At 49.0% G+C, this 24,661-nt stretch overlaps 1 protein-coding gene across 4 annotated transcripts; it reads right to left on the bottom strand.

The window, feature by feature from the left end:
• Positions 1-1,430: 1,430 nt before the first annotated feature.
• Positions 1,431-13,084, bottom strand: HYOU1 (hypoxia up-regulated 1). 4 transcript variants are annotated; one of them, XM_027082093.1, is made up of 27 exons: positions 12,897-13,025; positions 12,438-12,522; positions 11,962-12,059; positions 11,629-11,722; positions 11,372-11,450; positions 11,062-11,216; positions 10,862-10,938; positions 10,243-10,424; positions 9,883-9,998; positions 8,564-8,756; positions 8,216-8,350; positions 7,972-8,054; positions 7,720-7,852; positions 7,361-7,548; positions 6,996-7,134; positions 6,406-6,466; positions 6,172-6,251; positions 5,593-5,778; positions 5,277-5,449; positions 5,110-5,197; positions 4,858-4,980; positions 4,577-4,710; positions 4,412-4,496; positions 3,524-3,764; positions 3,382-3,429; positions 3,066-3,116; positions 1,431-2,932 (listed from the first exon to the last, which is right to left on the bottom strand). In XM_027082093.1, the coding sequence occupies exons 3-27, from the start codon at positions 12,050-12,052 to the stop codon at positions 2,871-2,873; spliced, it is 2,997 nt and encodes a 998-aa protein (XP_026937894.1). In that variant the 5' UTR covers positions 12,053-12,059; positions 12,438-12,522; positions 12,897-13,025; the 3' UTR covers positions 1,431-2,870. The 4 variants fall into 4 exon arrangements, with proteins under 4 accessions (XP_026937894.1, XP_026937895.1, XP_026937893.1 ...); XM_027082094.1 differs by lacking the exons at positions 12,438-12,522; positions 12,897-13,025 and adding an exon at positions 13,035-13,084; XM_027082092.1 differs by lacking the exon at positions 12,438-12,522 and having other exon boundaries at positions 12,897-13,028.
• Positions 13,085-24,661: the final 11,577 nt, after the last annotated feature.

The raw sequence follows: 24,661 nt of genomic DNA, 5'->3' as shown, positions 1-24,661 counted from the left end.
GCTCGCCGCAACTAGAGAAAGCCTGTGGGCAGCAACGAAGACCCAACGCAGCCAAAAATAAAGATAAATAAAAATAAATGCGCTATCAAGCCATGAAAAGACATTGAGGAACCTTAAATGCACGTTACTAAGCGAAAGAAACCAACCTGGAAAGACTACATACTGTATGACTCCAACTACATGACATTCTGGAAAGGGCACAACTATGGAGACAGTAAAAAGATCTGTGGTTGCCAGGAGTTAACGGGGAGGGAGGGATGGATTTGCAGGCCACAGAGGATTTTTAGAGCAGTGAAAGTACTCTGTATGACATGTTAACGGGTACGTTTCATTATCCATGTGTCGGAACCCAAAGAATGCACAATGCCAAGGGTAAACCCCAATGTAAACTTTGGGTGATAATGATGTGTAGGTTCACAGATCATAACAAACGTCCCTCTGGTGTGGGATGTTGATACTGGGGTTGGCTGAGTATCTATGGAGCCGGAGGGTATACAGGAACTGTGTACTTTCTGCTCAATTTTGCTGTGAAACTAAAACTGCCCTTAAAAAAAGTCTATTGGGAAACAAAAAGAGACTTGCAGGTTCCAAACTTGTCTGAATTGTTCAACCTTTAGAGAAAAACATAAACTTCATGGTCATTTTTTTATTCAACTGCTTAGACACGTGACTGATTAATGACTAGGGACTTCCCTGGTGGCACAGTGGATAAGACTCCACGCTCCCAATATAGGGGACTCAGGTTCAATCCCTGGTCAGGGAACTAGATCCCACGTGCATGCCACAACTAAGAGTTTGCACAACTAAGTAGCCCACCTGCCTCAACTAAGACCTGGTGCAACCAAAAAAAAAAAAAAAAAAAAGACTGAGGCCGTTGTTGATAATAATGATTACAGTGATTTTCCTTTGGTAAAACATGGCTCCATTATAACTGATGAACAACCCAAATTAACTGTGCTACGAGTAATGAAGCTCTAGCAACACATTCATGTATCAGGGTAATAACGCAAGGGTCATTGGGTCAGAATTAAGTTCAAACCTAGCTGAGTCACCTGATACCTCTGATTCCTTGGACCTCTGCACCTCTATGAACTGCTGATTTCTTATTTGTAAAATGAGGTTGTTACCTTAAAAATGGATTATTACCTAAAAATAGCTGGAATATAGGGATCCAAATGATGTCAGGGGAAAAATAAAACCAGTTTTGTTCTCATGAAGAAAAATTACATACATGAATCTAAGTGTAAGTCTAAAATGTCTAAAATGTCTAAAAAGTCTAAAAATCTAAGTCTAAAATGTTAATGATGTTTTGGTGGTAGTATTATAGGCAATTTTGTTATTCAAACTTCTACCTTCCAAATTTTCCATTATAGACATGCATTATTTATATTCAAGAAGTAAACATATTTTAAAAAATTCACAGCACAAAAAACTGTAGAAAATATTTTATTGAAACAGCTTTTCAATTAACAATGGAGCAAAGTACAACTTGACTCAAAGCTGTCCAACCAGCCTCAACTGCTAGTGAAACAACTCAAACATACAGGACAGGGTAGGACACTTGGGTCACATTTCTGCCAATGTGGCAAAAAAAAGAAAAAAAAAGAGGAAAACAACACAAGAGACAGACACAAGCAGGCTCCCCCTTGTCCTGGGAGTTGGGGTGGCAGCCCTGGCCCCTGCTACAGATGGGATCCTGAAGGGCAGGCTGCCCAACACCAGTGTGGTGGGTAAAAGGGCCCCCATCCCAGCAGAGCAACACATTAATAAGAAAGGCCAACCTGTACCCTCTTCCTTCCCCCCACAAGGCCTGCCTCCAACAGAGCGAGGTGGCATTTTTACATTCACGCCATGGTCTCTCCTGCCCCCAGGGTCTTAGGACAGGGGCTCACAGTAGAAAGCACATTTTGGTCAGCCCAGGGGGCCAGGAAGTGAGGGAAAGGCTCTGTCTGAGAGGGCAGAACAGAAGCGGAGAGAATGGGGGCAGGAAGTCAAAGGGCCAATGAGTACCAGGCTACTAGGAAGATGCAGTTTTCAGCAGTGCTTGCAGGACGCTGGCATCCTGTGCCAGCCACTGCACACAGCTTTCCTAGGCCCGAGTCCACAGGCTGGGGAGCTACAGGGTTTTCACACATCTCACTCCCTGCAGAGGCAGCTGGATTCCCTTCTTCACCTTCTCCCTGCCTACTCTGGCCACCGGGGGTTTGTACGTGTGGGTGGGAGTCGACCTAGATTGACTTAGGCAGTCCAGATGGAAGGGCTCTGGCCTAGAGGCAGAGGACTGCCCAACTTGCAAGAGGAAGCCAAGGAGACCCAGGGGAGGAGGCATGGGGGCGGGGGTTTTTAGAGAAAAAACCCTGGAGGAGGCAAGAGCACAGACAGGCGCTCAGAAATCAAACCTGGTAACCAAGGCTCTGCAGACACTGGCCTGTGTGGCATTGATCTCGTGGTGGAGGAGGGAGGGAGGGAGGGAAGGATGACCAGAAAAGACTGGAGACCCTCTAATAAGCCAGGACACCCTTCCCACTACCAGGTCTGTCAACCAACTACCGATGGCCATCCTCTCACCTACCCACAGGCGAAGAATTAAGACCTAATAGTGATTTTTCCCAAACTAGGGCCTGGATGGGTAGGGAACCAGAAGGTGGGATTGGGGAATGGAACAATTTCAGTTTTAACCACAGAACTACTCCAGAAGAACTGGTGAGCTGTCCCTTCCTCCCCCTTCTCCACACCTCCAATCACAGGTGAGAGAAGAGGAACTTAAGCCTCTGAGGGCGGGGCCAACCCCTCCCCCAGCCCTTGGTGTTTAATAAATAGAGGTGGTAAGAGAAGGGGGCGGGGACGAGTGGGGAACTGGGAGGCGGGGGTTATAGTTCGTCATTCTTCAAAGTTGGCTTCTGTCCTGTAGGCTGCTCCTTCTGTTCAGATTCTGGTGGGAGTTGGGGGAGAGCAAAGGAACAAAAGCAAGTGAGATGGAGGGAACGGGCCCAGTTCTGGGCAGGCATCTCCCCCCAGACCCTGCTAGGCTTCCCGGTACCCCCCATCTCCCACTCTGCCCTCACCTGCTGCGGGACCTCCTAACTCCAGAGGTTCAGAGTCTGCCGGTTCAGATCCTGCTTTCGGGAAGGAATGGGTTAGTGTCTGCAAAGGAAGGAAGGGGCTAGCGGAGGGGATGGCAAACTGCCTGCGAAGAGCCAGAGAGCAAGTATTTCAGGATTTGTGAGCCACACTAGGTCTCTTTCCATATTTCGTTTTTGGAAATAACCTTCTAAGGCCGTTCACTGCTCACAGGCCGTCTGCAAAGAGGCTGTACCTGCAAGTTTGCCGACCCCTCGGCTAAGTGATGCCCGTATTCCCAATCAGTTTCCCCCAACTCACGAGTCTCTTGCTCAGGCTCTGAGATGGGCTTTGCATCTTCAGTCTGGCCTGGAGGGAAACCAGGAGGAAAATGTACTCCCGGGAGGGAAAGGAAAGCTTCTTGCTGCCCAGTAGCACCTGGAACCAGGCACCCTGCCCTCACCTGCTGGAGGGATGACCTTGTCCCCCTGGTCACTGGCACTGGCATTGAGGGGAGGCTCTGCCCGGGTCCCATTCTTGTCCTTGGGCCGGGGCCGGGGCTTGGCAAACTTGGCCTTATTGAGCAGATACTGCACCTCTCGGTCCAGGGCCATCATCTTGGCCTCGATGTCTTTTGAGAGCAACACGGGCTTCTCTGTGGCAGGAAGCTTGGCCTGCTCGGCCACGGTTGCATTCTTCCAGGCCTGTGGGCGAGGACAGGCTCAGAGCCAGCCACGGACATGGCAGACGCCTCTGTCCCAGGTGAAATACACCCCCCAACAAACCACAGGCTCTTCCCCCGGACCCCAAATCACTGCTGCCTGTGGCCGTCAGCCCCAGAAGTAAGCAGACCCCTCAGAATGGCATTCAAGACTGTCCACACGGGAGTCCCAAACTACACGTTTCTGGCTTACATCCTATTACTATGGACTAACTACAGCTGAACCTCTTAATTATTTTCTCCTTCTCTCTCCACTTCTGAGCTCTGGCTCAAAAAAAAAAACGTCCCCACATTCAAAACAGTTTCTGCTTCTCATGACAAGTCATTCTCCCCTCCCCAAACCCTGGCCCACCTTCTGCATCCAGCTCAAGTCCCAGCTCCTCAAAGCAGCTTTCTCTAACCTCACGGGGATGGGCTCTGTCGCTCGTCTGGTTGACGACTCATGGCTATGACTCTAGTCTGGGACTAATCCGACACGGCCTCAAACGCAACCATCTTCTGCCTTCCGGATTAGCTGTCAAGCCCGGACGCAGAGGCTGCCAGCTCTCCGTTTCTCCGTATCTCCCACGCTGCCTAGGACAGCCCACCTCACCAGGTAAGTCTCGAGTTAAGTATTTACACGGGGATTACCCAGGTCTCGTTGATGACTTTCTCTAACGTTGTCATCTCCACCTCCGTGAAGATCTGGTCCATCTCTGGGATGAGCCGGGCTCCCCTGCAGCCAGAGAGGAGACCATCAGTCCAGGAGGGACAGGGCGGGACTGAATGAGGAAGAAAAGCGAAGGGGCCGCTCACGTGAGGAACATGCTGGAATGGTTGAGGAGGTTATCGAGGGCAGACAGCCGCTCGGGCCACTTCTTGCGCTCTTCCACCCGGAAAAACAAGCCTTGACACAGCTTCCTCAGCTCGGCCAGCTTCTCCTTCAACATCTGATGGATGTGGGGAAGGGAGAGGGCAGGGGGTTGAGGGGATGACATGTCAGCCCTGGAGCCAGCCCTGCATCCTCCGTTATAGCCTCGCACCCCAGCTCTCCTCCCTTTCCCATCCGGCCCGCCATGTCCTGGGAGGTCCCTCACCACTGTGGTGGCCCCAAAGCCCTCATCCTCCAGCCAGGTGGACGCGGCATGGAGTCTCCCAGAGATGTCCTCACGCTGCTCCTCGGTAGACACTTCCTGATACTCAGGCTGGTACAGCTTGTCCTGGGGAGGTGCACAAGAGCACAAGCATGCAGCAGGCCCTGGGGGCAAGGCTCATGGAGCAGGACCCCCTCCCTGCTCCCCAGCCCCACACACAGGGCCTGGGGCAGGTGTGCTTCCCACCCGACCAACCTGTGTCTCAAAGATGAATGCTTCCAAGCTGTTGGCTGCTTTTTCCCGTTCCTGCTTCTCTAAGTCCCGGAGCGTCAGGTCCTGGAGTCTGTGGACAGGGGCGGCAGGCATGAGGGGCTCCATTCCACACCCTGGGCACCCTCTGCACACTCGCAGCCTTTACTCACTTCTGGGCCGAGCGGGCCAGCTCATCCTGGCGCAAGTCAGGCAGGTCCAGGACTACCAGCTCCACCCCGATCTCCTCCACCATTCTCTGCTTCCGGGCCGGCTTCTGCTTCTTTTCTTCCTCCGGGGCTGGAGGGACACCCTCAGCCCCTGCCTCACCCTTCTCACTTGGCTTCTGGGGTGAAGAGACCAAGATGTCAGGGCAAGTGTTGGCCCTTCTACCCTCCACAGGCAGGGCTCTGGGGGCCAAGAAGCAAAGCAGGCACCTGTCCCATTAACCACTGGGTCCAGGCTGGCCTCACTCTGCCTAGAGCTCACCTGGGCCTCGGGCTTTTCCCCGTTGTCTTTCTCTGTGGCCTTTTCTCCCTCAGGGGCTGCATCCCCCTTAGGCTCCGGGGGTGGGGGTGGAGAGGTGTCTTCTGTTGGGGCCTCAGCTTCCTCCCTGGGCTCTGCTTGCTCTCCAGGCTCAGCCTTGCTCCCCTCAGCAGGCCCCTCCTCCTCCTCCTGGGAAACAATCACAGACACGCCCACCCACAATAGTCAGTAGCAGAGCCTAGGGATCAGGACTGGCTCTGCTTTAAGGGGCTCACCGCCCATGACACAGCTTGGGGGAGACAGAGGACGACTGTATGGAAACTGGCAGCAGGCATCTGGACTGCAGCAGTCTAGCTGGACAAAGGAAAAGCGTTTGGAGATGAGGGTGGGCCTTGGAGCTCAAGCACAGGGATGGCTCAGAGTCCAGAGGAGGGTGTGGTGAACTCGGCCTGGGCTGAGAGGAGGGGTAGGTCTATCACATCCTAGGCAGCTGAGATGCCCACTCCAACCCCCTGTCCCTGCTGCCTCCGCCTGGTCCCACGCACCATCCTCCATGCTCCCTTGGCTCCATCCTGGCCTTACCTGGACAGTGTCAGTACCATTCTCTTTAGTATCTTGTGCGGCGCCACCTCCAAACAGGCTGGAGATGGTGTTGCCAAGTTCTAGAAAGAAGAAAAGCCAAAGACTTAAAGGGGACCACAGCATTGACTCCACCCCCAACCCCAGGGCATGGCCCGCCCACCTCCCCGAAGTGCACACAAATACACCCTCTCACAGACACACACACACATACACGTGTGTGCACACTTATCTTACTGGTCAGAGTAGATTCCTCTTCTGGGCTGTCCTCCACCAGCGTCTCAAACACAGACTCCACCTGAAGACAGGGATCCGAGGTGAAGAATGCACACGCTAAGCCACCTTTTCCCCACAAACACCCTGCCTGGCGGGTGACTGCTAGGCACATCCAAGTGACTTCCAGGTGTGCCAGCCTGTTCTCTCACCTGCCTCCTTCTACGGGCTCTTGGATGGAGTCACCGCCAGCCCTGTTGATCATGAGCCCTTTCAGGAGGGGACCGTAGCTCCTCCTCCGCCCACCCTCACACTTCTCCACTCAACCAAATGGGCCGTTACTGCCCCAGTATGTTCTAAAAGATATTAACCCCCAGAACCGTCCTTTAAAGACAGGTTTCTCAACCATGCTACAGATCCTGAAACTTATAACATCCACGAGCATTTACAGGCTCTGAGACGGCCCATACCAGGTCCCTGGTTAGCTTTGTTTAACCTAAGGTTTACCCAACTCCAGAACCCGTTTATCACGTTCTAATACCATGAGGAACTGCTCTGGAAAAGGCTGCTGGGGCCTGGGCCCCCGCCCTGCACACGGGGTCTCCTGCTCTCACCCTGTCTAGGCTGAGCACGCCACTCTCATCCAGGTTGAAATGAGCCTTGATACCCTTCGACTCATAGTCGGGATACTTCTTGAAGCTCTCACCCACACCTTTTAGCTTCACCGTGGTCAGATTCTGGGAGCCAAATACCCTGGGTGGGGAGGAGAGAGCCGTTAAGGGGAGCCCCCCCCCAGCTCTAGCCTACACAGCCTCCCAGCACGAGATGCGGGGCCCTCCCTGAGGACACCCTCAGGATGGAAGCTCCTCCCGGAGGAGAAGCTCAGCCCAACCCCAAGCCCACAGCCTGCTTCCCCTGTGTCCCCCTCAGACCCCAAGCCCTCCCTCCCTGGAGCCCTCCCCCTGCCCCACCCCCTCACCGAAGATCCTCAGGCCCCAGGAAGCCCAGGTCACCATAGTTGATGTGGAAGCTGAAGTCATGGTTGTAGCGGTTGAAGGTGATGACTTTGCGTTGAGGGTAGGGCCCCATCCGGCAGAAGAGGACGCGCTTATTGTGCTTCAGGCTGCGAACTCCAGGCTCCTCCTCCACTTCCCTCGTGAACTCCACCTACGCGGCAGGCAGAGGGGAGGTACGCTGGAGGAGCAGAGGAGGGTCTCGGGGAAGAAGGGCGGGGAACACCAATGGCAGGAAGACAGACGGACAGTCTAGAGGAGGCAGGGGAGACGGCCCTGGGAGAGGTAAAGGGAGCCTGTCACCCCATCAGACAGGCTGACTCACCAGGATGGGGTAGATGGCCGCGTCTCGGACAACAAACGGCTTCACCTTGAAGGCTTTGCTGAGCGCTGCTGCCTGGTACACAGCGCCCATGGCGGCGGCTTCATCGGCGTTGATGTTCTTGCCCAGCTCCTCCCTGTGAGCATCCCAAGCCTCAGCACCACCCACCTGCAGCTCCCAGCCTGGCCCGCCCCCCCCCCCAGCCCTCCAGCCCGCCCCCCAGTCCCCCCCCAGCCCTCCAGCCCCCACACTCACTTGCCCACAGCCTTCAGCAGCACCTCCTGAACTTTGGGCACCCGAGTGGCCCCCCCAACTAGGATGACCTGCTCAATCTCATCCTGCAGGGGGAGAGAGAACGGGAGATGGATGGGTCAGCCCGAGTTAACCCTCCTCCTCAGCACCGACTCCTCCCTGATGTTCCCGCTCCCTCCTTCTTGCCACCTCATCACTTTCTATCCCACCTGCCTCCCCGCCATGCCCTCCTCGACGACCCCCTCACCAGCTTCATCTCGGCACTCTGCAGGGCCTGCTGCACGGGCCCAGGCACCCGCTCAAACAGGTCTGCACACAGCTCTTCAAACTCTGCCCGAGTCACCTTCGCCTTGAAATCCACGTCATCCATCAGGCCCTCGATCTGCGGGAGGATGAGGAGGGTCAGAGTTCTCACCCAGGTCCTGCTCTCTGAGTGAGCAGGTCAGACACCAAGGGAACAGGACTTTGGGAGGATGGAAGGAAGCACAGGAAGAAGGGATGGGCCACACCAGGCACAAGGAGTCTAGCTTGGGGTGGCGCGATCCTCCACCCTCTGGGTGGGGAGTATTTGCCCTCAAGCAGCACATGTGAGCACCTGGGCCATGTGATCGGCATTGGCGCTCAGGATGGTCTTGAGTCGATTGGCCTCACGCAGCAGCTTGGCCATAGCGCGGGGGTTCTCCCGCACGTCCTTCGCTCTCTGGCCCTTGCGCTGCTCGTTGAAAATCCCGGCCAGGTGCTCACGCAGCCGGAGCTCCATCTCCAGGCCCCCCAGGGTGCGGTCAAACCTGTGCAGGAAAGGGAACAGGGAAAAGCATGAGGAACACACAGGGCTCCTTCATCTGCACAGAACCTGGCCTTCACCCACACGGCTGACACCTCACAGCGACAGGCATCTGCCCATTCATTCAACTGTACCTACTGGGCATCAAACTATGTATTTGTCTCTGGAGATGCAACTGTGAGAAGAAAAAGACAAGACAAGCCCCTTGTTGTCAAAGAGTTTATAATCCAGCAACCAGATAATCATATAAATGTGAAATTTTAACCAACCTATGTGTTATAACAGAGAGACAAACAACACCACTAAACACATATATGGAAAATTTCAGCTATTTAGGGAAGTCAGGAAAAGTTCTGTGAATAAGTGATGCTTGAGCTGAAACCTGAAGGATGAGTTGAGATTAACTAGGTGAAGAGGAAAGAACATTCTAGACAGAGGGAAAAGCATGCATGAAAACTGTGAGGTGAGAGAGAGTGCGGTGTGTAAGTTCCATGGAGCGCAAGGATGGCTGGAGCTCAAAGAGCAAGAGGTTCAGGGTCAGAGCCAAGCAGGAGGAGCCCGGGAGCACACAGGCACAGCCTCATAGGCCAAGGCAAAGGTTTGAAGCCACTGTAGGGTTTTTAAAGAAACGAGATACAGTCAGGTTGGCATTTTGAAAAGAACCCTCTGGCTGAGATGCGGAGAAAAGAACTGGAGGGAGGCCACACTGGCAGCGGGGAGATCTTCAATTCTGCAGGTAAGAGGCGATGGTGGTTTGGACTAGCATAGAAGCAGTAAAGATGGACAGGAAAGAATGGGTTCGTGAAATAAGATAACGCCAGTGATAAGTAAACTGGGAATAACAAGAACAAAAAAATAATTGAATCTGACACTCCACATATGGCCTATGGCCTTGTGGGTTTCCTCAGAAGCAGCTTGGGACGTTCCCTGCCCTTCAATCTTTCCAAACTGTCCTCCCCCAATTTCCATCTACCCCTTGCTCTTTGGGAGAGGTACCCTACGATGACTGATGCTTTAACCAGGAGAGCTTTCCTGCAGGGAGCAGGAAAGTGAGGCAGCTGCCCCTCTGAGAAGAAACCCCTGACCCGAGGGTATCTCAGCAAGCAGCCCTCGTCCCAGCACCCACTTACCCCACTCCCCGGATCTGCAGCTGTGGCTGCATCCCTGCGTCCTTAGTCTTCACCGTCTGGTAGGTCACGATGGTGCACACAGTGCTGCCTGCGCCCATGTCATAGAACATGATATTCTGTAGAGACATCAAGGCCACTGTCACAGGAACCTTATTTAACTCCAGGGTGCCTGCCTCCCTGCTTGCAAGGGGCTGTACCAACTCTCAAGTGAAAGCCAAACAGCTCCAGAAGGGGCTGAGGGCTGTTGCCTCATTTTGTCAAGGGCCAGCCACGGAAACAAGATGCAAAATGAGCCAAATGGCCTCCATCATCAGACTCGGCCACCCTGCAAGTCTGGTCAGCAGTTCCTCCCTGGCTCACCTGGGCAGTGCTGTTGATATCTTTCCGGCGGAAGACACCATAGCTGAGGGCAGTGGCAGTGTTGTCGTTGATGAGCTGCAGCACTTTGAGGCCAGCCATGCGCGCAGCCTGCAGCACAGCTCGGCGCTCAGCCTGATTGAAGAAGGCTGGCACGGTGATCACTGCATCCTTGATGGGCTGCTCTACAGGGGACAACAGAACAGAGTTCCCACCAGCTTCAACCTTAGAGGAGGGTTTCCCAGTCTCAGCACAATGGATGTTTTGGGCCAGATAATTCTCTTTTTTTCTTGGTGGCACTGTGCGGCATGCAGGACCTTAGTTCCCCCGCCAGGGATCAAACCCGTGCCCCCTGCAGTAGAAGCGTGGAGTCTTAATGACTGGACCGCCAGGGAAGTCTCTGGGCCAGATAATTCTTTGGTTTGGGGGGCGGGCCTGTGCAGTCTAGGATGTCTGGCAGCACCCCTGGCTTCTACTTGGTAGATGCCAGTAGCAGTAGCTCCCCAGTTGTGACAACCAAAAATGTCATCAGACGTTGCCAAATATTCCCTGGGAGGCAAAACTACCTCTATTTGAGTCCCTAGGGAACCTGGCTACCACTGGCCCCATCTTGGCCGCTCACCTGCAAAATCTTCAGCCAGAGAACGGGAGTAATTGAGAAGCATGCTGAGGACCTCCTCAGGTGAGAACTGCAGCTGCCTGGGGGAAGGAAGCAGTTAGAGGCAAGGAAAGCCAGGCATCGAGGCAAGGACAATGGTGAGCACATGCCAATGGGGACCCCATCAGGCCCGCTGAGCCCACCCTGCCCAGCAGGGCACTCACGGGCTGATTTGGAAGTACACAGTCTGCCTCTGTGGGTCGAAGCCCAGCTCATGCTCGGGGAAACGAGCTCTGTAAAGGGCCACGTGGGGGTTATTCTCCTGCTTCCCCAGGAGGTTCTGGAAGTATCGCAGTGTAGCCTTTGGATTCTTGATGGCCTGAGAGGAGGTAAAGGAGAAGCAGAGTATTAGGCTCCCAAGCTGGCCATCACCTACCTCCTACCTCAGAGATCGATCAGGGAACAGACTCTGGGGTCTGTTACCTCCTCTCCTCTGCCCACTGCTTCTGGGAAGGGGGCGGGCTACTAGCTCACCATGCTTGCTGCACTGTCTCCAAAGAATCTTTCATTTTCTTTCAGGGTCACAGTCACTGGGGTTTTCCTCCGGGATTCCCTGTGGAAAAGAGACAATGGGACCAGGTGTCTATGGCAGGGTGTGTTCTCAGGAGCCTCAACACCGCACATACAATCAATCGTGCAGACACCAAAGTCTGCCGAGGGCACTACGAAGAACACACTGTGGCTTGGGGCGCAGACTCCCTTTCCCCACCCGACCCTGCGGCCGCCCTCACTTGTTCAAGACAATCTCCATGGGCACTCCAGGCTTGACAATGGCCACCTTCATTGCCTCACTGCCCAGGTCCACAGACATCACTGCCAGCGTGTCTGAAGGGGAAACAGATTGTCAATTAGCCCCTCTTCCCCCACTTCCTGAGGCCCCGCTAATCAAAGCACACTGCTTTCCATGGAGAAAGTAAGAGAGCAATGGACAAAGAAAAAGGTCTGGGTCTGGCAACCTAAAAGTCCAGAGTTTCCCACCACCAGCTTCTTTCTGCCTTCCCACCACGTATCATCCAACATTCACTCATTTATATTTCTTTCGATGCCTCTTTTGGGGTACACACCACTCAGTGCCAACAGGTCTGCCAAGAGCACTGCCATCAAGGCCCAACAGGCTAGCCTCCTCGGCCTCTGCCTCCTGACGGTGGCTGCCATTGTGTCTCTGGGGGAGGAGAAAAACAACACTTGTAACTGGATGCCCTGAGTGAAGGAGGCAGAACCTCATCCAGAACAGAGAAGCTTTAAGATTCATACCTACTCGCTCCTCACCCAGGGCAGAGCAGTCTACATCCCCTCCCCTCCCTCCCAATGAGAACCAAGCACTCTCAGCATCCTCAGAAGTGCCCACACAAAGGCCCAGGTGAAACAGCAGAGATCCTGGCCGCCAGCCACCACATCCCTAAATAAACGTAACAGGACAGGAGAAAGGAGACCAGGGCCTTCCGTCCACAGCATAGGCAGCAACTGGCGCACCCCAGCACTGCCCCTGCTGTCAGACACCTGGGGTGCGGCCAGGGATCCCCGCCCAGGACTCAACTACCTTCCTACACCTGGAGCTCCCCTGCTGGCGGAGAAAGCCGGGCCGGACCTGGACGGGAACTGAGAGATGGTGACGTTGGGCGAGGCTGGGGTGGAAGAAGGGCCTGTCTCATCGTCAGCATCCCTTCGGGTTGTCCCGCCCGCTCCCCTTCTCCATCCCATACCAGGCCCCGCTGCCTACTCAGACGCTGTGCCTGGAACGGTAAGGTTCCGCACCGTTGGGTACAGAGTACCCCGAGTTCACCTAAGCCTCACCAGCCGAAGACGGCGGCTCTCACTCCCGGAAATGGGTTCCGGCCCACCCCTAAGACGTGGGGGCGCCCCGGGGACCGAGATGCAGGGCCAAGCGCACCGGCGTTCTTGCGGCCCTCACTCCCACTACCGACCCGCCCCCGGAGCTAGCACGCTGCCTCCTCCAGGAGGGGTGGCCGGTCCCCATCGCCATCCCCACCCTCGCTACCTCTTGCCTCCGCTCCTGTGGTCCCAGCTCTGGGACAAACGCGGCGGCCGATGGATCCACGAGGCCAGCAGCGCGCCCCTCAAGCCCGCGCCCTTCACAACTCCCCTCGGTTTGCAAACTGTTACATTAGCCACCAACCTCCCGGCGGCGTCTAGCGAACCAGCCGGCCCCGGACGCGGCGTGCGCTCATTGGAGCCTCCGGCGCCCGGCCCTGCGCCGTGGGCCCGGCCCCGCCCCCAGCCGCCGCGGCGCGCGTTCCCATTGGGCCACGTCTTAGGCCCGCCCCCCTCCTCTGTCTCCAGCCGCTCCCGGGGAGGCAGCGGAGGGGCCAGTCAACCAGTTGGAGGAAAACCGCCGATGCTGGCCGTGGATTGGACCACGTCACGCGGCCCAGCGTCAGTCCCGGTGCGCTCGCGGGACTTTTCCGGCCGCGGCGCTGGATGTTTGACTCCCCGGGTCGGGAGTGACCGGTCCCTAGAGCGAGTCGGCGCACGGGCGGTCTCGCGCTCGGCCCTATTCTTCTGGTCATCTGGGAGCTCCGGCCGAGAAGCAGGAAAGATCGGCATCCCCTCCGCAGCCACGCGGAAGAGGCGCTCGCTTGTTGGTCGGTATTCGCTTTGGCTGGAAATCAGAGAATGCGCTTCTGGCTCAGTCCATCTCAACCCCCCTTTGTTGCTTTGCGGAAACTAAAGCCACTAAAGGAGAGATATTCGCTGATGGGTCGGAGATAACGCTTGTGTTCGTGGCAGAAGTTGGCCTGGACTCTTTAATTTGTATGAGAAGGAATATTCCAAACTGCAAATCGCTACACACAAGAGACGCTTTTAATATTTGTGAAGCTGTAATTGGTTAAGCACAGATGCACCACCTCCTGTTTGTCCTCCATTAAAGCTTGTGCACTTTACTTTTTTTCTGAATTAAAAAACCTCGGGCAGGTATTGGCGCTCCTCACTTTCCTCTCTGTACTTAGCAGTCCCATAGAAATATGCACGGTCCTTAAAGCACTTTCTTTTCCCAGTTTTACTGAGATGAGCGCACTTTTCTTAAACGTGGTATCAGTCGCCTTTCTCACGAAATCGACGCCTGGCCTTGCTTCACAGAAGGTTCTCGTGAAGGCCTTGGCTATGACAGCCAGGGCTTGGTTAAGGAACTCTTATCTGTTCCTTTACCTACATTTTTTTTTTTTTTTGCGGTACGTGGGCCTCTCACTGCTGTGGCCTCTCCCGTTGCGGAGCACAGGCTCCGGATGCGCAGGCTCAGCGGCCATGGCTCACGGGCCCAGCCGCTCCGCGGCATGTGGGATCTTCCCGGACGGGGCACGAACCCGTGTCCCCTGCATCGGCAGGCGGACTCTCAACCACTGCACCACCAGGGAAGCCCTCCCTACATTTTTTATGAGGCTTAGGGAGAGTCTGGTGTCTATGCTTAGAAGATAAACCTACTGACAGTACCAGGGAAAGGTCTATTTTCCTTCCCTTTAACAGTTCAGTGTTCAGGTAGCAGAGAAATTGGTAGAAATAGAAATTTGCTTAAAACGGTTTAATTACACAAATAATACACAAATGTAATTTTTTTTTTTTAAGGCAACGCTGTGTAGCATGCAGGATTTTAGTTCCCCAACCAGGGACAGAACCCGCGCCCCCTGTATTGGGAGCACAAAGTCTTAACCACTGGAGCACCATACACAAATGTAATCTTGAAAAAAGTTCCAATATTCTAGATAAAGCTAAATCCCTTTGATAATATCCACAACCTTACTCTGTCTGAGGTATCTGCTCTTATCAGATGTGTAATATTCCAGGCCTTTTCCTCTGTATTTACATATATGTGTTTTGAAACATGTAGCTGTTGTCTTTTTCTAAATGATAAAATGTTACACAATTAGATTGTTTGCAACTTGCTCTCTTGTTTTTCTTTTTGGTAACTAACAATAAATCATGGAGCATTTTCCATACCAGTACATAAAGATTCACCTTGTTTACTGCTATAGAACATTCCATAGCATGGGGGTTGTTTAGCCATACTGATGAACATAGAAGTTGTCATTTCAGTTCCACAGAGAAAGATTTTGTTTCTCAATAACTGACTCTACTTTTCACCAGCTATCCAGTAGGGTAGATTCTTTCCATCCCTTTCAGAGTATGCATTTTAACATTTATTGGCCCTCTGTCGTCTGAAAGCATTGTGCTAGGTGCTGGGGGTCCAGAGATGGGGACGACCTTGTCCTTTCCTTCAGAGAAGTCAGTCTGTTGGGAAACAAGTATGTTCATGGTTTCATGCCCTTGGTAAAAACCTGTTGAATGACTTAATTGGAAGAGTAAGAAAGTCAGTCTCCCCTACTCCTAAGTGAGCTCCCACTCCCAGAATACCCTTGGTGAGAGCACAGTTTGCTGCAGCTACGCTTCTCGACTTGGGTGTCTGTCCCCCTGGGATGTGCAGCAGGTGCAAGTGCTCTGGGAAGTCACCTGTTTTGTTCTCTGACCAGAGAGGAGAATAGCATTTCACAAGGGCAAGGTGTAAAACAATGGGAAATTTTTAATGTAAAACACCTGATTTATATGAACTAAGACAGCTGAATCCACTAGTTCTCCAGAATAACCTGTAATAACATTTGAGGACTACACCCCTTCCCCCACACTGTGTAGAAACCCAAGGGAAGAAAGTTGCCGTCTTGCAGAACATGTGCCAAACTGACAGAAGACTAAAATGAACACATCAGCCAGAGCACATTCATACATTATAAACCATGCACGTTATGTTATGGGCTGAGGGCAATGTTGATTATGGCGAACATAATCCAGGAGAATTTAAAAAATTTGTTGTCACCCAGTAACCCCATTCTTAGGTGTATATCTAACAAATGTAGAGACTGTTTATAATAGCTTAATTCATAAGGGCCCAAAATTGAATACTGCCCGAATGCCCATCAATAGTTGGATAGATAAATAAATAGTGGTAGATTCACACCATGGAATTCTGTACAGCAATGAAAACAAATGGTCTACTATTACATTCAACAACTTAAATGAATCCCACAAACAATATTGAGTGAAAGAAGCCAGAAGCCAAAGAGCACACAGTTGATGACTTCACTTGTATAAAGTTTAAAATCAGGCAAAATTAAGTTACAGTGATAAAGTTGGGATGGTGCTTACCCTTTCAGGGTAGGAAGAGGGCGTAGGGCAGGCTTTGGGGGATGCTGGTTGCAGTGGCTTTGGGAAAATTCAATGGATTGTAGTATGTACATTTTTCTGTTTACATGTTATACTTCAATAAAAAATTTAAAAATTATTTTGTATGTGTCACACAAAGGACTAGAGGGCTTGATTTTACTGTAACCTTAGGCAGGAGAAGCACCAGGATAAGTTTTTTTTTTCTATTTTTATAAAAATGTTTTTAGAATTACAAAAGAAATGTCTGGTTATTGAAGAAAACTGGAGGAACACAGGAAAAACAAAGAATAAAAACCACTCGAGATAGCCTCATTCACCAGAGGGCAGAGAGCAGAAGCAAGAACTACAATCCTGCAGCCTGTGGAAGGAAACCCACATTCACAGAAAGACAGACAAGATGAAAAGGCAGAGGACTTTGTACCAGATGAAGGAACAGGATAAAACCCCAGAAAAACAACTAAATGAAGTGGAGATAGACAACCTTCCGTAAAAAGAATTTAGAATAATGATGGTGAAGGTGATCCAGGACCTTGGAAAAAGAATGGAGGCAAAAACTGAGAAGATGCAAGAAATGTTTAACAAAGACCTAGAAGAATTAAAGAACAAACACCCAGGAGAATTAAAGAACAAACAAACAGAGATGAACAATACAATAACTGAAATGAAAAATACACTAGAAGGAATCAATAGCAGGAAAACTGAGGCAGAAGAATGGATAAGTGACCTGGAAGACAGAATGGTGGAATTCACTGCCATGGAACAGAATAAAGAAAAAAGAATGAAAAGAAATAAGATTGAAAAGAAATGAAGACAGCCTAAAAGACCTCTGGGACAACATTAAACTCAACAACATTCACATTATAGGGGTCCCAGAAGGAGAAGAGAGAGAGAAAGAACCCGAGAAAATATTTGAAGAGATTATAGTCGAAAACTTTCCTAACATGGGAAAGAAAATAGCCACCCAAGTCCAGGAAGTGCAGAGAGTCCCAGGCAGGATAAACCCAAGGAGAAACATGCTGAGACACATAGTAATCAAGTTGACAAAAATTAAAGACAAAGAAAAATTATTGAAAGCAACAAGGGAAAAATGACAACATACAAGGGAACTCCCATAAGGTTAACAGCTGATTTCTTCTGCAGAAACTCTACAAGCCACAATTACATTCAACAACTTAAATGAATCATGTAGCTGTTGCCTACAAGGGACTAGCACGATATATTTAAAGTGATGAAAGGGAAGAACCTACAACCAAGGTTACTCTACCCATCGAGGATCTCATTCAGATTCAACAGAGAAAGCAAAAGCTTTACAGATAAGCAAAAGCTAAGAGAATTCAGCATCACCAAACCAGCTGTACAACAAACACTGAAGGAACTTCTCTAAGTGGGAAACACAAGAGAAGAAAAGGACCTACAAAAACAAACCCATAACAATTAAGAAAATGGTAATAGGAACACACATATCAATAATTACCTTAAACGTGAATGGATTAAATGCTCCAACCAAAAGACCCAGGCTCACTGAATGGATACAAAAACAAAACAGCATATATAAGCTGTCTACAAGAGACACACTTCAGACCTAGGGACACTACAGACTGAAAGTGAGGGGATGGAAAAATATACTCCATGCAAATGGAAATCGAAAGAAAGCTGGAGTAGCAATACTCATAACAAATAAAATAGACTTTAAAATAAAGAATGTTACAAGAGATAAGGAAGGATACTACATAATGATCAAGGGATCAATCCAAGAAGAAGATATAACAATTATATATGCACCCAACACAGGAGCACCTCAATACATAAGGCAACTGCTAACAGCTATAAAAGAGGAAATCGACAGTAACACAATAATAGTGGGGGACTTTAACAGCTCACTTACACCAATGGACAGATCATCCAGGCAGAAAATTAATAAGGAAACACAAGCTTTAAATGACACAATAGACCAGACAGATTTAATTGATATTTATAGGACATTCCATCCTAAAACAGCAGATTACACTTTCTTCTCAAGTGCACATGGAACATTCTCCAGGATTGATCACATCTTGGGTCACAAATCAAGCCTCAGTAAATTTAAGAAAACTGAAATTGTATCAAGCATCTTTTCTGACCACAATGCTATGAGATTAGAAATCAGTTACAGGGAAAAAAACGTAAAAAACTCAAACACATGGAGACCAAACAATACGTTACTAAATAACCAAGAGATCACTGAAGAATTCAAAGAGGAAATCAAAAAATTACCTAGAGACAAATGACAATGAAAACACAACAATCCAAAACCTATGGGATGCAGCAAAAGCAGTTCTAAGAGGGTAGTTCATAGCAATACAAACCTACCTCAAGAAACAAGAAAAATCTCAAATAAACAATCTAAACTTACACCTAAAGGAACAAGAGAAAAAAGAACAAACAAAACCCAAAGTTAGAAGGAAAGAAATCATAAAGATCAAAGCAGAAGTAAATGAAATAGAAATGAAGAAAACAATAGCAAAGATCAATAAAACTAAAAGCTGTTTCTTTGAGAAGATAAACAAAATTGATAAACCATTAGCCAGACTCATCAAGAAAAAGAGGGAGAGGACTCAAATCAATAAAATTAGAAATGAAAAAGGAGAAGTTACAACAGACACCGCAGATATACAAAGCATCCTAAGAGACTACTACAGGCACCTCTATGCCAATAAAATGGACAACCTGGAAGAAATGGAAAAATTCGTAGGAAGGTATAACCTTCCAAGACTGAACCAGGAAGAAATAGAAAATATGAACAGACCAATCACAAGGAATGAAATTGAAACTGTGATTAAAAATCTTCCAACAGGGCTTCCCTGGTGGCGCAGTGGTTGAGAGTCCGCTTGCCGATGCAGAGGACACGGCTTCACGCCCCGGTCCGGGAAGATCCCACATGCTGCAGAGCGGCTGGGCCCGTGAGCCATGGCCGCTGAGCCTGTGCGTCTGGAGCCTGTGCTCCGCAACGGGAGAGACCACAACAGTGAGAGGCCCACGTACCGCAAAAAAAAAAAAAAAAAAAAAAATCTTCCAACAAACAAAAGTCCAGGACCAGATGGCTTCACAGGTGAATTCTATCAAACATTTAGAGAAGCGCTAACACCCATCCTTCTCAAACTCTTCCAAAAAATGGCAGAGGAAGGAACACTCCCAAACTCATTCTATGAGGCCACCATCACCCTGATACCAAAACCAGACAAAGATGTCACAAAAAAAGAAAACTACAGGCCAATATCACTGATGAACACAGAAGCAAAAATCCTCAACAAAATACTAGCAAACAGAATCCAACAACACATTAAAAGGATCATACACCATGATCAAATGGGATTTATCCCAGGGATGCAAGGATTCTTCAATATACGTAAATCAATCAATGTGATACACCATATTAACAAGGTGAAGGAGAAAAACCATATGATCATCTCAACAGATGCAGAAAAAGCTTTTGACAAAATTCAACACCCATTTATGATAAAAACCCTCCAGAAAGTGGGCATAGAGGGAACCTACCTCAGTATAATAAAGGCCATATATGACAAACCCACAGCAAACGTCATTCTTAATGGTGAAAAACTGAAAGCATTTCCTCTAAGATCAGGAACAAGACAAGGATGTCCACTCTCACCACCATTATTCAACACAGTTTTGGAAGTCCTAGCCAGGGCAATCAGAGAAGCAAAAGAAATAAAAGGAACACAAATTGGAAAAGAAGAAGTAAAACTGTCACTGTTTGCAGATGACATGATACTATACATACAGAATCCTAAAAATGCCACCAGAAAACTACTAGAGCTAATCAATGAATTTGGTAAAGTTGCAGGATACAAAATTAATGCACAGAAATCTCTTGCATTCTTATACACTAACAACAAAAGATCCGAAAGAGAAATTAAAGAAACAATCCCATTCACCATTTCAACAAACAAAATAAAATACCTAGGAATAAACCCACCTAAGGAGGTAAAAGACCTGTACTCAGAAAACAATAAGACACTGATGAAAGAAATCAAAGATGACACAAACAGATGGAGAGATATACCACGCTCTTGGATTGGAAGAAGCAATATCGTGAAAATGACTCTACTACCCAAAGCAATCTACGATTCAATGAAATCCCTATCAAATTACCAGTGGCATTTTTTACAGAACTAGAACAAAAAATCTTAAAATTTGTCTGGAGACACAAATCTACAAACAACAAGTGCTGGAGAGGGTGTGGAGAAAAGGGAACCCTCTTGCACTGTTGGTGGGAATGTAAATTGATACAGCCACTATGGAGAACAGTATGGAGGTTCCTTAAAAAACTAAAAATAGAATTACCATATGGCCCAGCAATCCCACTACTGGGCATATACACAGAGAAAACCATAATTCAGAAAGACACATGCACCCCAATGTTCATTGCAGCACTATTTACAATAGCCAGGTCATGGAAGCAACGTAAATGCCCATCGACAGACGAATGGATAAAAAAGATGTGGTACATATATACGATGGAATATTACTCGGCCATAAAAAGGAACGAAATTGGGTCATTTGTTGAGACGTGGATGGATCTAGAGACTGTCATACAGAGTGAAGTAAGTCAGAAAGAGAAAAAAAAACATCGTATATTAACGCATATATGTGGAACCTAGAAAAACGGTACAGATGAACCGGTTTGCAGGGCAGAAATAGAGACACAGATGTAGAGAACAAACGTATGGACACCAAGGGGGGGAAAGTGGTGGTGGGGGGAGGGGTTTGTGGTGGGATGAACTGGTAGATTGGGAATGACATGTATACACTGATATGTATAAAATAGATAACTAATAAGAACCTGCTGTACAAAAAATAAATAAAATTCAAAAAAAAATAAATAACCACTCACAATTCCATTTTCTAGATTAAATCACTTATAGTATTATAATGTATATCAATCGATACACACTCTTTTACCACGTTCCTATGTCATATTTTTTCTGTCCAGAATTTTCAGTAGCTATATTTATGGAATTATAGCATAGAGAAATACAATATTTAATTACCAAGGACTTCCCTGGTGGCACAGTGGTCAAGAATCCGCCTGCCAATGCAGGGTACATGGGTTCGATCCCTGGTCCGGGAAGATCCCACATGCCACGGAGCAACTAAGCCTGTGCGCCACAACTACTGAGCCTGAGCTCTAGAGGCCACGAGCCACAACTACTGAGCCTGCATGCCACAACTACTGAAGCCCACGCACCTGGAGCCCGTGCTCTGCAACAAGAGAAGCCACTGCAATGAGAAGCCCGTGCACCACAATGAAGAGTAGCACCTGCTCGCAAAAACTAGAGAAAGCCTGTGCGCAGCAACGAAGACCCAACGCAGCCAAAAATAATAAATAAATAAATAAAATTTTAAAATTACCAAAATTACTATTTGACAATTAAGATGTTCTTTGTGCTGTTATAAAATTGCAATGGACACATTTATTGACAACTTTTTATGTAACTCTATGCCTTATAATCTACCTAGGATAAATTTCTAAAAGTGGAGGGCTTCCTGGTGGCACAGTGGTTGAGAATCCGCCTGCCAATGCAGGGGACATGGGTGCGAGCCCTGGCCCAGGAAGATCCCACATGCCACGGAGCAAGAAAGCCCGTGAGCCACAACTACTGAGACTGTGCTCTAGAGCCTGCAAGCCACAACTACTGAAGCCCGCGTGCCTACAGACCATGCTCCGCAACGAGAAGCCATGGCAATGAGAAGCCCGCGCAGCGCAATGAAGAGTAGCCCCTGCTCACCGCAACTAGAGAACACAACTAGAGAAAGCCCACACACAGCAACAAAGACCCAACGCAGCCAAAAATAAATAAATAAATAAATTTATAAAAGTGGAAATGTGGCCTTAAATTCTGGTTTTTAGGCATTTGATACATATTGCCAAATTGCCCTCCAGAAAGGTTTACCAACATGCACTCCCCAACAGCAGTGGATGACAGCCCCTGTATCCTTACTAACATTAGAATATTAATTCATTTTTAAAGTCTTGGTGGGAATTCCCTGGTGGTCCAGCAGTTAGGACTCTGCGCTTACTAAGATCCCACAAGCTGTGTGGCATGGTCAAAAGGAAAAAAAAATAAAGTCTTGGCATAATGAGTTTTTTTTAACATTTATTAATTTATTTATTTTGGCTGCATTGGTTCTTAGTTGTGGTGCACGGGCTCTTCTTTGCAGCGTGCGGGCTCCATGGCATGCAGGCTCTGCAGTTGTGGCACACGGGCTCTGTAGTTGCGGCGCATGGGCTCAGTAGTTGCGGTGGCATGGGGCTTCTCTCTAGTTGCAGCGCGTGGGCTCCAGAGCGCACGGGCTCAGTAGTTGTGGTGCGTGGGCTCAGTAGTTACAGCGTGCAGGCTTAGGTGCTCTGTGGCACATGGGATCTTAGTTCCCCAACCAGGGATTGAACCCGTGTCCTCTGCATTGGGAGGCAGATTCTTAACCACTGGATCACCAGGCAAGTCCCGGCATTATGAGTTTTAATAAGATGAGGGGGCGGGGATGATGAGGAGACAAAGGCTTAGGAACATTTCTCAGCTTGCACTGAGATGGGGATTATTATGTGTCAAGGAGAGAAAGCAAGACTTTTGGGGTTCTTGAATTCTATGACTTCATGATCACATAGAAAAATGACTCAGACTTATGAACAAATTTATGGACTTGAGTGCTCTTTAAAAAATAACTGATCAGGGCTTCCCTGGTGGCGCAGTGGTTGGGAGTCCACCTGCCGATGCAGGGGACACGGGTTCGTGCCCCGGTCCGGGAGGATCCCACGTGCCGCAGAGCGGCTGGGCCCGTGAGCCATGGCCGCTGAGCCTGTGCGTCCAGAACCTGTGCTCCGCAACGGGAGAGGCCACAACGGTGAGAGGCCCGCGTACTGCAAAAAAAACAAACAAACAAAAAAACTGATCCCATAGAATACAGGGCTTTGGAGTCTGCAGACCTGGATTTGTCTGTGAACCCCACTACTTCCTACCTGTGTGATTCTAGGCAAGTTGTTTAGCTCTCCTGAGCCTCAGTTTCGACATCATTTAAAGAGGCATGCTGGTATGTGCCTCACAGGGTTGGTGTCAAAATTAAAGAAGGTGGTAGGGACTTCCCTGGTGGCACAGTGGATAAGACTCCACGCTCCCAATGCAGGGGGCCCAGGTTCAATCCCTGGTCAGGGAACTAGATCCCACATGCATGCTGCAACTAAGAGTTCGTGTGCCACAACTAAGGAGTCTGTGTGCCGCAACTAAGAGCGGGTGAGTTGCAACTAAGGAGCCCTGGAGCTGCAACTAAGGAGCCCGCCCGCTGCAACTAAGGCCCGGTGCAAATAAATAAATAAATAAATAAAAAAGAGCCTGTTTAGTGGTTCCTCTAACTTTAAAAAAAAAGAGAAGGTAGTAAAGTGCTTTACACAGGGCTTGGGACATCTTAAGCACCAAATATACATTAGTTAACTTTTTTATTGTTTTTGTTTTTTGTCTAGAGAAATAAAACTAAAAGATGTGCACTATTGCAGTGTTAAAAGCTAGGTTAAGTGCTTTGCCAAGTTCATGGGGAATTTCTCTTTTTGTAGGCTAGATTTTCACAATCAATAATCAGTTAATTGCTTCTTTCTCCTGTTTCATGGTAGCCTTGGAGCCCTGGACTCTCTTATACTGTAAGACCTCTGAGTTTATTTTAGGTTGACCTTCTTGTTCCTAAAGTGGAAACTGCTGCTGGCCTTTTTAGGGGCTAAGAAAAAAAAACCAGACTTTCCAGTAGTCTAAAAAATGGTTTCTTCCCAGAGAGCTAGATGAGGGGGGAAATGATAGAAAATAAAAGCTTGCAGCTAGAACAAGTAGTGTTCCTGTTTTGCTCTAGTGGAAATGACTGCATGGGCTGCAGTTGGCTGAAGGGCAAAAGAAAGGGCATTGCTAGGCAATTCTTGATTCTGAGTTGTGATCTCTTTAATTTCAAGCTAAAGACTTGAGTTGCTTCTTCATGTTTAGTCTCCTCAGAACTCCAGTTCTCAGTATGCAGAACTGTAAGTGAATTTGTACACTCGATCATTTTCTGTGTAGTCAGCCTTCTTATCTTCCTCACTATACTGAAGTTCCTGGATTCAGATAAGCATAACTAAAAGTTAAACCCCGGTGTGTGTTCTGACAAGTGTGGCCTAGCTTTACACCCCAGCAAACCATTTAATTAAAGGTTAGGGAACTGAAGAACTCTTGTTTTATTTCCAAAGGACTTTGATGTTTTTTGCCCGGAGAGAATCACCTGAACCTCTTTGAGACTCTGTTTCTCATCAGAGATAATGATACTTCTGCAGATGGTTGCTATGAAGAATCCATGAAAAGTGAAAGCACTTTGTTATGTATCATTCACTACATGAAATTAAGGACTGGTATCCAGAAAATACGAAAACTCTAATTCAAAAAGATACGTGCACCCCAATGTTTGTAGCAGCACTATTTACAATAGCCAAGACACGGAAGCAAACTAAATGTCCATCGTCAGGGACTTCCCTGGTGGCCCAGTGGTTAAGAATCGCCTTCCAATGCAGGGGACCTGGGTTCG

The sequence above is a fragment of the Aethalodelphis obliquidens genome, unplaced genomic scaffold, assembly GCF_003676395.1.
Source record: "Aethalodelphis obliquidens isolate GAN/ISIS:26980383/991018 unplaced genomic scaffold, ASM367639v1 scaffold46, whole genome shotgun sequence".
In the NCBI taxonomy this organism is placed as follows: domain Eukaryota; kingdom Metazoa; phylum Chordata; class Mammalia; order Artiodactyla; family Delphinidae; genus Aethalodelphis; species Aethalodelphis obliquidens.
The sequence above is the reverse complement of the archived record's forward strand: the minus strand, read 5'-3'. Positions and strand labels throughout refer to the sequence as shown.